Here is a 13,070-nt window from a genome sequence, read left to right on the forward strand (position 1 = left end):
TACTACTTTTATTTTATGAACTATCTTAAGGTCAAAATGGTATTGGGTAAATACTTATTCACATCAGAGTTTATATCAAACTAATTTAATTTATCATGGTTAAGTGGTTTAATAAAGTAAATCTATACATTAATTAATCTTGGTTAAGTGATAAAAATAAATGTGTAAATATATATTTTATTTATATTAGTTTGGTGTAAACACTAGATGGAATAAGTTTTTACTGTGATATTGTTATTATACACCCTTTCTCAACGTATTCATATTAATTCCCATCACTTCTATGATCTACTTCGACCAACTTCATAAGTTCGAAAGCATCACTTTTCATAAGGTTTTAGGCCTCCATGGCTGTTTATATTATTGAAATCAAGGAAGTGTCTTTTTTAAATCTTTTATGTGTAAAAATAAATCTTTCATATGTAAAAAAAAAAAGATGGGATCATAAAACTAAAAACAAATTTGTAATGGGCCACAAAGCCATTTGAACGGGAAAATTCAAAAATAGCCAGATTTACAACAGGTCGTTCAAAAATAGCCCAATTTCAAAAGCAATCGAAATTTAGCCACTTTTTATGTAAAAATAAATCTTAGCGAAAATACTGTTCAAAACCCGGAAAATACGCCAGTATATTATGCTGGAGTTCCAGCATAAACATACTTGAACTCCAACACATTATACTGGAGTTCCAGGATAAGTATGCTGGAACTCCAGCATAATATGATGGAGTTCCAGCATAAGTACACTAGAACTCCGGCATAATATACTAGAGTTCCAGCAATTATACCGGTCCAGCATAATATACTGGAGTTTGGAGCACAAGTGCTCCAGTCTCCAGTATATTATGATGGAGCCAGCAAAGTATACCTGTCCAGCATAATATGTTGGAGTTCATACACAAGTGCACCGAACTCCAGTATATTATATTGGACTGGTCTCTGTTGCAGCAAAATAGTGGCTATTTTTTATTGACTTGGTAAACGGTAGCTATTTTTGAATGATCAGTCTAAAAACTGGCTATAACGTGCTATTTTTACCATTTGAACCCACTTTTCATAGCAACACTTCAGGCTTTTATATATGGACCAAACTCGAAGAAGGGAGGTGGGATGTTAGTAAATTACTTCCTCCGGTCCATAATAAGTGACCAATTTGCTTTTAACACGTCCATTAAGAAAATATTAAATTCTATACAAAAATACCTAGTATGATTAAACTACCCTTAGTTAAATATTTAATGTGAGGAGTAAGATAATTTTTTAGGGATATGTACATAAGGATAATTTTGTAAAAACAAATTGAATTTTTTCTTGATTATATAAATGAACACTTATTTTGGACCAAAATAAAAAAAACAAATTGATTCCTTATTGTGGACCGGAGGAAATAGCTTACCAAATGCACTTAAACCTCTAACTTGTTAAGGATTCTTGATTAAGTAATCTTAACTTTAATGTTGATATCTATAAAGAAAAAGCTACACTAGCTAGCTACGAATATGATAGTTTTAAAAAAAATGACTTGTCGGTGCTGGCCGGTTTCGATAACACATATTTATGCACATAAATAAACATTGGTAATGATGATGCATGTTATGAATTTTGAGGAATTGTAGAGTACTTGTTAAGCACCCAAAATCACTACTTTAAAATAGTGCAACACCAAAAACCATTTGTGGCTATTAACTTTATTTTTGCTCTTAAGTTCCCATCAAATATCCAAGTCCTCAATATGAGGTTTGTTAATTATCCAGTTTAAAATCTTAAGAATCTCACAGAGGTACTAAAATAGTCTAAGACTAAAACAAAAATGGACTTACCTTGTGCACTCCCTCACTAGTCATCCGAGAGAATTTAGCCCGGTACCAAACGACCCCTAATTTTTCAGATCATGCACAAGCAAAGCAGAATCAATAAGAAAAACATGTGTTTGGTCAAGAGGATTTCCTTTCATAGCTAGTCATAGATGAGTATTCTTGGCTTAATAGGTAAATCGACACTTGTACTAACATGGAATTCTATTTCTAACCCTCAATTCCATGGATTTTCTTTTTGAAACTTTTAAAACCAGTGTTTCAAACACCTCTATTAGAACCTATTTTGTGTTCTTATAGTGGGGCATATTTTTTTATGTCTATTGTGACTAATATGTTCGCACAAGTTACTAAAAGAAAAATCTTGAATTTTACATTCAATGAGGTACTAGAGGTCCTACCACTTGAGTGACGTGGTTTACATTAATACAATCCGGAACAGGAAGAAACAAGAAACAAATACATTTGACATATTTTTAAGAGCCAAATTATAAAAATATATCTGAAACAAAGTGTTAGTATACTAATTTGCATTGTTTTATAGTTTCTGCAGTGCTGATAATGAAGATTCTAAATAAATGGTGGGGTTGCAGTTTTGCTTCTTCTATCTGTTTTAATTAGTTTCTTCAAGTAAACAATTTTGACGTTTCTTGATTCTAACAAAGTAACGTATGAAATTTTAATACAAAGTCTCGCACATTGACAGTTTTCTAAATATTAACTTATGGGGGAAATTTGATACATATTTTTATCAATAAGTCCTTAAAGCACCCTGTAAAATAAAGGGATTAAATACTACTAGTAGTATTCAGATCAAAGACTTACAATTCCTTCTGGTTAAGGATTGAGACCAAACTCTTACTAGAAAAGTAATATAACAATTTGCTATAAGTTAAACTTTTATTAGATAATCATTCCGGAACTGAAGAAAAATCAGAATTCATTAATTTCCAGTTTGTTGGTATATTTCAAGAATGTACAGAGTTTCAACCAAGACTTAAAAGTATGTTTCAACAAAGAACAACAAAGTCCTTGCCTTTATTTATGTCCTGAGAATGTGCATCTTCCTGTGGAGACAGATCTCTTCATAGAAACATGATTGCAGACTGATTCTTCCTCATCATCTTCAGTTATTCTCAGCATATCAGCTACTAGAAGATTATGTTGCCTTGAAAATGCACCTAAAGACATTGATCTTCTGAATTCAGAATTTTCCCCTGAGCTGTTCTTTGTTGAAACATCACAAACAAGGCTAACAACAACCTCTTCGCGATGAATTCTTTCGTGATCATCCACCACTAAGATCAAGTCATTTTGTCTTTGAAATTGAAGAGCACTTATGTTTAAAGAATGAGGAGGAGCTGCTAATGAAGGAATAGGAGGAGGTAATGATTGACTAGGAGATGTTACTACATTAGCCCTACAAAGAGGGCAATTAGAATGAGATTTCAACCAAGTATCAATACAAGGTAAATGAAAAGCATGGCTGCATTTAGGCAAAAGCCTAAGGTTCTCATCTTCTTGAAATTCACTCAAACAAACAGCACATTCAGTATCTTCAACCAATCCTTCACCTTTCTTGAACTTGCATACTGTAATAGCCTTAATAGTTGACTCATCCAATCCACTAGTAGCAACTTGCCATTGATCTTGAGGCGTCTCGTTTCGATTGGCTTCTAATTCTGTGGCTGCATTTCTGCTCCTCCTACAATACTTAGTGATGATTGTATAGTAGCTAACAAGAAGGAATGCACTCGCTAAGATACCGATGATTGCTATGATGAGAGGGGAAAAAGCTGTGGTAGAATCATCTGATTCATCATCAGGAGGAGGTGGAGGAAGGATGAAGTAACACCATTGTGGACAATAGACACTACAAATCCCTTGTGAACAATCCTTATAACTATCAAAAGGTGCCCATGGATTTGTATTTCCAATAGATCCCATGTTAACTAAAACCTCTGCACTATAGCCTAGCTACTAACTAGTATTCATAATCAAGAAAGCTTCCATTTTTCTCAAACTAAGAGAGAAAAGAAAGAACCCCATCAAGTGTTTTTGCCTTCTTTTGCTCTTTTTGTTGGTGGAAACAAGGTAGAGGGAGGAGTATAAGCTAAGGGGGCTTAGATGGAAAGGTAAGCAAAGTAGAGGAACTAAAGGGATAGGAAGTTGAGGTGTCAATTCAGAATTCAGATTCTTCAACTTTTGGAATTCATTTAGGTTGCTAGCTCAGCTTGTTTCTTTGATTTTATTGGCTTTTACTTTTATTATGCCTTTATTTGAATAAGAGATGATGGTTTGTTGAACAATGAGATATAAGCTAGTTGGAATTTTCTTTAGATAGAAAATTTATTCATATTTTTTGGTAATGATCAAATGGTCTCTCAACTTAGATTTGTGGAGGGTATTACACCTCCAAATCAAGAAAACCAATTCACTATTTGTTTTGCTCCACCAAAAAGAAAGTGACTTAAGAATTACGTACAATCTAGCAATTTTAGTAGAATACATACTTTAGTGCACAAGGTACAACAGAGAGACCTTAGGTGTATTGTTTCAGATTTTGATCTAGGGCAGCTTAGGAGAGAGCAACTGAAAAGAACCTGCCTAGGGAAAATAATTAATTAAATATTGGCTTTCATTTCTAAATCTAAGTTTGTTACACCTTCCAAGAGGTTTAGTTGACCAATGAATATATTAAAAGAAGCCTTACAGATCTATAATATAAAATATAGATGTAGCTAGACTACTTCTCAATATGCGGAGCTGGACAACGAAGAAAATAGAAAAAGCAAATTGAAGTCCATAAAAAGGAAAATGCAATGAGGGCGAGTATCAGGATAAAAACTAACTCATACTCCATTTTTATGTAAAATCATATTTAATTTTATCTATTAGAACAAGAACGCGTATTAATAAATTATGATTTAGTAATAATAAATAAATAATGTATGCAAAAACTAGAAACATATGTTATGTATTTATAGATCGTGCATAATTGCTTACTTTAGTTTGCTGGCTTGACAAATTTTGATCTTCTTATAAAGCGTGGTGGCTACCAAATAAAGAATGACAAGGAAAGTAACCGCAAGAAATTAGGAAAAATATTTCAATATAGTAATCGACGAATATAATGATGGAAATAAAGACAATGAGAATATCAACGGGAATAGTTTGCACTGTAGTGATGTACGGTTTGTTTCTAGCCAGTTCCATTTTTTTTCTTTTTTACTTTCTGCTGTTTTGGCCTCCATTGTTTTTTAGAAAATTAAAAAGGAAATACATACATGCTTTAGTGGGTAATAAAGTGGGATGAAAATTATAAAAAATCAAGATTTATAGTGTAAGATAAATAATTTCCTGTAATGTGCACAAACTTTAGTAGGCATGATACCTGCATTTAAATGAGAGATAATTAGTATATCTTTTGTAATAGTCGAGATGATCACAAATTATTCATATATAAAATCATAATTATATATAAGGAAAATACTTATAAGTCACATATTAATTAGTGCACATAATCATGCAATACTAGTATATATTGTTTGTCAGGTGTAGATTTACAGATATAAAGTTTGTGTTAGTCCACAAACGCATCTTGTCCCAAGTAAAAATTAATTGACTTGAGAAACCTTAGTGTTTTTTTAGCTATATCATATTTCAAAATTAATTAATCGCAAAATAGCACTTCGCCTTGGTTCTTGATCTTATTCTTTTCTAAGGTTAATTAGTACTCATCATGCGATAATCATAAATATAATAATTGTTTTCTAGTTTAGGTTCAAGACATGACAGTCATGCAATTAGCATAGACGTAAATATTTTTGGACAATGATTTGTTGGTACACCTAATCCTCTCCATCTAGAAAGTTTTAACTTTTAAGCACATTTGTTAATTAGACAATAGTCCGATAGATCATTGTTGCACGTTTCGTGCATCATTAAGCCAAAAAAATGACATCATAATATTTAAATTGCTTTTTTTTATTTAATATGTAGATTGTGATTAAGGCTTTTACATTATTTTCACCAAACACCACCAATACGTATAATATGATTGGTATAAGATCAAATATTAACTTTGAAACTTCATTATTGATGGACTAGGGAGCAGCAACGTGTGAGGCACATATAAAGCATAAATCTAAACTACTACTTCATTTACTTCCTTTTTAATTCAAAAAGAAAAAGTCTTTAATCTTTCGTCGAGTTAAATGACCCACCCTCAAGGCATTTACTAGAAACCTGGACTTACTTTCGCACTTCAAAATTTCGGTGTTTAAAATATTTTTTACTTAAGATATGTTACAAGAAAAAAAAAATAGCGTTCTCGTAATCATTTTGCGATATTGATTGAGGTATAGACATATTGATCTCCGTAAAGAATAAAGTCATAGCTAATATTCTTGATTATTATTGAAGCATCATATGAATCTGAAAAAATATTATTTCACAGAATAACAATAACTGACAAAATAACAATAACTGACAGACAGAAAAAAATAGTGGGATGGATAGTGGTATGATGAGTTGCTTGGAATCCCAATAAATCTGGATTGCCTTTATTGCTATGAAGTAGTAAAAGAGATGATTAGAGTGAAATATCTTGTCTCAGTCTCAAGGTATAATATTATTTAAGTGTAAAAATGCATAGGATGATAGAAAATACATAAAATTGTAAAACAAGAGGAAACACATATTGTCCTTTATGTTAAGACTTATTTCCACCAATGTAGTTTGAAAACTATTTAAGTGTTACCTTCTAAAGAATGATACGTGCCCTCCTCGAAATTGGTTATCATGGGAGGTGCACTCTTCAAGCACGCTTATATAATGAACGATTAATTCTCAGTTATCTTACTAATTTGCCTAATGAGCATCTTTGTTGCATAATAATTATAATTACTTTTAGTGGCATGAACTTTAAAATTGTGTGGTCATATGCCTAAGCAGACAAATTACAAGTAGATTGGGTTATTACATATGATGTTCACTCCACGTGCAAACTTTAACAACAGTGAATAAATTTTAATGTTCACTTGAGTTTAGGTAAATTTTACATCATTATGACAGGTGGTAAGGCAAACCTCAATTGGGTTATGGTAAATCCAGTAATTTTGAGATGATGTGAGAAAAATCTTAATAATGATATTGAGTCCCTAAGTGAAGGTGTATGTAACATCCTAGCAAATCCAAGTCAAGAAAACTGAGATGATAGGTATATAAATAAGCAAATTTTACATGGGAAATTTCGTTCCTAAACCATATAGGAAACTATATTACCAAATATGTTTATAGTTTACATATTACTCGTCATACTAATAGTATTTCTACAAAATATAGACAATTCATTAAATAAGGAATCATTGTAGTTGTAGGCTTCCTTATTTAGGCGCGCTAATATTGGGAAATTAAATATTCTTCCAAATATTTTACAACGCAAATCACGCATTAATATTATCGGCTATTTCGATTCAAAATTTAGCGACTCTGTTTTTGCGATACACTGTGTTTCAACATTTTTTCTGATTTCACAAATCAAAAACGACTAAATCTTCTGCAACAAATGCAATTATGTCCAAAATCCCAATTATGCTATAACTGAATAGGAATTGGGATAGCTATGGGAGATTTAGACAATTTCAGGTCGATGGCATTGTAGTCGATGAGGATGCGAGTTATAGTCTATTGATTTCTACAATAGCACATCAATTAATGATCGATACATCCGAAAAAGTTATAGAAATCAAATACAAAGCAAAGGAAAAGAGAGCAGTAATTCCACCATTGACAGCCATTAAAAAGCTTTGAAGCTTTGAATTCGAATTTGGGTTTTCAAAAATTATTATTTGTTTGGATTGGGTATTGTTGAAAATAATTGGGAATATGGCTTGGAGTTTATATCTCAATTTTGAGGAGTTTTGATGAATATTAGACTTGGTTTTGACTGAATTTCATATTGAAACTCGAAGAAGAAGAAGAAGACGACATGACATACATTATATTGCAGAAATTGTAGAAAAATTGTAGACTATTGTTTATTTATTTTTCTTTTATTCATTTAACTATTGTATGAAGGTTGAACAACATTGTATAAAAATTGTATTTAAGTGGTATTATATTGTAGTTTTGTATACATGGAGACGAAAAATGAAAACAAAAACTTAGGATCATATCCGCTATGTATAACTATTCGCAATTTTCTAGTTGCTTGTGGATTTGTAAAGTTACGTGAGTTGAGTGCGGATGAACAAAATGTCTTCTTGACTTTGGAGAACTGAGCATGAGGTACAGATGCACAATTTACTACCATAAAATTGTATTCTTTTATTCATATAACTATGGCGTATATCAGTATAGATTTTCACAATATCTATAAAAATTCTACATTTATTCTACAATAAAACTACATATCATTTGAAAAATTAATATGAAAATACAGAATTTCAATATTTCTACAAATTATCTACAAAATTTCTACAAACTGTTCATAACAGAATTTATCTTTATTTTCATGCATGTTCGTCTGGAACACTAAAGTTACTTGATATGTCAACATCTCCCGTTATAGAGGAATATGAAAGTATAATAATAACAGATAGTACATCAAGTTTTATTGAAGTAGGACAAGTATACCAAGACAAGCAAATTTCATACAACTAATTATACATAGTAAAAATAAATTTTATACAACTAATTATATATTATACAACTTATCTACAATTTTCATACATTATTTCTACTCAGTTATATACAACTACAATATAATACCACTTAAATATAATTTTTATATAATGTTGTTCAACTTCATACAATAGTTAAATGAATAAAAGAAAAATAAATAAATAACAGTCTACAATTTTTCTACAATTTCTGCAATATAATGTATGTCATGTCTTCTTCTTCTTCTTCGAGTTTCAATATGAAATTCAGCCAAAACCAAATCTAATATTCATCAAAACTCCTCAAAATTGAGATATAAACTCCAAACCATATTCCCAATATTTTCAACAACACCCAATCCAAACATATAATGATTTTTGAAAACCTAAATTCGAATTCAAAGCTTCAAAGCTTCAAAGCTTTTTAATGGCTGTCAATGGTGGAATTGTTGATATCTTTTCCTTTGCTTTATATTACTGAAATTTGGGATTGAGAGATAGAGAGAGACGTAGAGAGAATTCTCAATTCTTTGCAACAACATCTAATCCAAACAAACAAATGTCTTTTGAAAACCCAAATTCGAATTCAAAGCTTCAAAGCTTTTTAATGGTTGTCAATGGTGAAGGGGTTACAGATTTTCGCTAGTTTTAGAAGAGGAAATCGTGGGTGATTGAAGAGGAAATCGTTGAGTGTAGTTTGATACGTGAGTGAGATGGTCGGATTTGGAGAGAGAAAATTGGGGGAGTGGGAACATACGGTTGAGTAAAATTAGGAGACTAATTAATACCATTAAAATCCTAAGATGGTACATAAATGGTAATTAGATATATAGAAGGTAATTATATTAAAAGTTAAGCATGGAGGGTAATATAGTTTACTATATATCATAGGAATGTAAAAATTCCATTTTACATCCTAATGACACATAGACCTTGCGGGGCTAGAGGCAAGACGAGGGATATCAATTTTGGTCTGGATTTAATATGTTGTCATTGTTATTACTATAATTATTGAGTGAAAATTACAAAAGAAGGACTAAAAGATTAAAATAAGATTACGGGCTCAACTCTCCCAAAATCGCCTCTACCATGTTCTTGTATTGTTCAAGAAGAAGAAGCAACAGTGTTGTTGTGTAGAGGGATATTATTATCCAAAAATTATTTACTACTAGTTAAGTAAATGGTTGTTTTTCAAATAGTTACTATTAAACAACTATATGAATTGGAAAGAGTGTAAAAATGGCGTGTGGTAGCCACTAAGTAAGGTGGTCTTTATTTTTTATACACTAATTATATTGCTCAGCAAAAATAGTCACTACTCTTTTAAAATTATTTTGAAAAGACAGTTTTATCCTTTCTTCAATTCTTATATTCTCAAACCCTTGTTTTATTCATTCATAAGAGGGAAAATTTCAGGGCAAGTTTCGCGTGCTCCTCAGTATATGTATTGTCCTCGCATGCAAACCAGCTGCACTTAATCTTTCTCCTTCTTCATCTTCTCTGTCATCTTCTCTGCATCGAACAATCGAACTGGTATTTTTTTTTTGTTGCTTTTATGCATTTTTGTTTTTGTATATGTGTAATCGCGATCAATGCTATGTCAAGTATGTGTGAAATTTAAAAAATAACGATTATAAGTTGATTCAGTGTCGTATAAGTAGTGTATTTTTGTGAGGCTGTTATTCAAAAATATTTGGTATTGAAATGTGTTTGTGGTCCAATCAATATATTTGATTATGTAAGGACATTTCATAAAAACAGTCGTACGAATTCATAAGCTAACTGTGTTTATGAATTTTTAGTTAACTATGTTCATAAAAGTTAAGAACCAAGTAACATTAACTTTTGAACTTGAGACTCAAAGTTAAGGACTGAGTGTCCTTAACTTTTGACTTGAAACTTGAAGTTAAGGACCAAGTGTGTTACGATCCTAAACCCGGACCCGATCGTGATGGCGCCTCTCATGAAGACAAGGTCAGCCGACACCTCTCATTTTCAAATTTTTAGTAGTTAAGCATTTAAGAACAGTCTAAACATGATATAATAACTCCGAAATAACAGTTAATAACATAAATACGCGGAAGAACACCCATACACAGCCCTAACCGGGGTGTCACAAGTCATGAGCCTCTATAAGTCATAATACAATTCTGCTAAAACCATAAACTAGTACAAAGGTCTGAAAAGGAACAGAAGCAATAAAGGAGTAGAGACACGGGGGCTGCGGACGTCAACAGTTACTCGTAATCTCTGAACGCCGCCTGAAGCTGGAGGAATCAACACTCGGGAGCGGAACCAGCAACGCCTGAATCTACACATAGGGTGCAAGGAGTAAAGTGAGTACTCCAACTCAGTGAGTAACAAATGTAAATAACGATTGAAAGTAAGAAAACACGTAAGGCACACGGCATTCTATAATGAAGCAGTAAAATTATTTAAAAACAGTAAGCCAGTGAAAAGTCATGTAAAATCCTCTTTCAACAAGTAAACATGTAATTGACAAGTAGTAAAGGTAAAGTAACAAATAGAAATTCGCCCCTCGGGCACACTATCCACAAATCTGCCCCTCAGGCAACATCTCAGAACAATACCAGCCTCTTGGACTCAATCTCACATCACAATGGGTACCCTGCGCTCACTGGGGGTGTGCAGACTCCTGGAGGGTCCCCTTACGTCCCAAGCGCAATAACAAGCCATCTCATGACATCAAACTAGGCCCTCGACCTCATATCAATCAAGCCACCTCGTGGTGTACATATCTCATACCCTCGACCTCAAATCAGTACCAGTGTTTCCTCATAACATAAGCCCTCGGCCTTACTTAGTCAAAAATACTCACAAGCCCCTCAGGCAATAGTAAAACAGTGTTTCTCAGCCCAAACATCATTTAAAATATCATTTAAGTCTTAAAACTAAGTAAACATGGATGAGTATGAAACAGTGGAAAAATAACATGACTGAGTTCAAGTAATAAGTCAAAACAGTGGGGAAATAGTAATAAAAATCCTCGAAGCGTTCAAATAGTTGGCACAAAGCCCCAATATCGCATTCAGCCCAAATCATGATGATAGCAAAGAAGTTTCAGTCAAATACGCGGTAAACTCATCAACCAGGATGGACCAAGTCACAATCCCCAATAATGCACAACCCCACGCCCGTCATCAAGCGTGTGTCTTACCTCAATATAGCACTACGATGTGCTATCCGGGGTTTCAAATCCTCAAAACATCTACAATCATTACTCACTTCGAACCGGCTAAATCTCTAGCTCGCGACGCCTTTGCCCCTCGAATCGACCTCCACGCGCGTCGAATCTATCTAAAATCAGAACGAGGACGTCAAAATATGCTAAGGGAATAAAGCCCAAGCGAAAACAATCAATAAAGGGCACAAATCCCAAAATTACCAAAACCTGACCCCCGGGCCCACGTCTCGAAAATCAAAAAATTTTACACCAACAGATTCCTTATCTTCCCTCGAGTTCATACATATCGAAAGTTCTCAAATCCGACCCCAAATGGTCCTCCAAATCCCCAATCAAAAGTTCAAATTTCCAAGCCCTAGATCTTCAATTTTTAGCTTAATTTCCTTGATTTCCTAGGTGGAATTCATATAATAATCGAGTTTTAAGTCCGAGAATCTTACCTCCCAATGACTCCCCTTGAATCCCTCTTCAATCTCCTTCAAAAATCTCCAAAAATGACCAACTATGGAGGAAATAAACCCAATCCTCACGGATAAGACGAGTTTAAAAACATTCTGCCTAGGCATTATTTCCTTCTTTGCGAATGCGGTCAAACCCTCACGTTCGCGAAGCACAATTTTACTTTGACCAATTTTCCTCCTACGCGATCGCGACCAAGCCCTGGCGAACGCGATGCTTCATCTAGGCGAACCTTCGCGAACGCGCTCCATCTCCCACGAACGTGATGAACAACTTGACCTCCAACCCAGTTGACCCCATTCCTCTACACAATAGCGAAGCCCTTCTCGCGAATGCGATGCTCCAATTCCTTAGCCTTTCGCGAACGCGAAGCTCCCATCGCGAACGCGAAGGGTAAAATCCCTGCAACAGCTGAACAGATTTTCTGCAATTTCCTTAACTCCAAAATGATCCGATTGACAACCCGAAACTCACCCGAGGCCCCCGAGACCTCAACCAAAGGCACCAACATATCCTAAAACCTTATTCAACTTGCTCCAATCTTCAAAACACCTCAAATAACATCAAATCAACCAAAACATATCAGATTCAAGCCTAAGTTTCTAAAATCTTTCGAATTACGCTTTTGATAAAAAATTCAACCAAACCACGTCCGAATGACATGAAATTTTGCACGCACACCCCAAATGACACAATGGAGCTACTACAACTCTCAGAATTCCATTACAACCCCTATATCAAAATCTCGCCTACCAACCGGAAATTGCCAAAATATCAACTTCGTCAATTCAAGCCTAATTCTACTCCGAACCTCCAAAACTCATTCCGATCATACTCCTAAGTCATAAATCACCTCCCGAAGCTAAACAAATCATCCGAACTCACATCCGAGCCCTCTAACACATAAGTCAACATCCGGTTGACTTT

General features: G+C 33.7%; 1 protein-coding gene across 1 annotated transcript; it reads right to left on the reverse strand.

The window, feature by feature from the left end:
• Positions 1–2,737: 2,737 nt before the first annotated feature.
• Positions 2,738–4,068, reverse strand: LOC107827464 (RING-H2 finger protein ATL52-like). The gene has a single exon (XM_016654606.2). The coding sequence runs from the start codon at positions 3,759–3,761 to the stop codon at positions 2,853–2,855; it is 909 nt and encodes a 302-aa protein (XP_016510092.2). The 5' UTR covers positions 3,762–4,068; the 3' UTR covers positions 2,738–2,852.
• Positions 4,069–13,070: the final 9,002 nt, after the last annotated feature.

The sequence above is a fragment of the Nicotiana tabacum genome, chromosome 7 (assembly GCF_000715075.1).
Source record: "Nicotiana tabacum cultivar K326 chromosome 7, ASM71507v2, whole genome shotgun sequence".
NCBI lineage: Eukaryota > Viridiplantae > Streptophyta > Magnoliopsida > Solanales > Solanaceae > Nicotiana > Nicotiana tabacum.

What these genes read in the sequence shown, in the direction of transcription:
- LOC107827464 (XM_016654606.2), bottom strand. Translation starts at nt 3,761, where the DNA reads ATGGGATCTATTGGAAATACAAATCCATGGGCACCTTTTGATAGTTAT.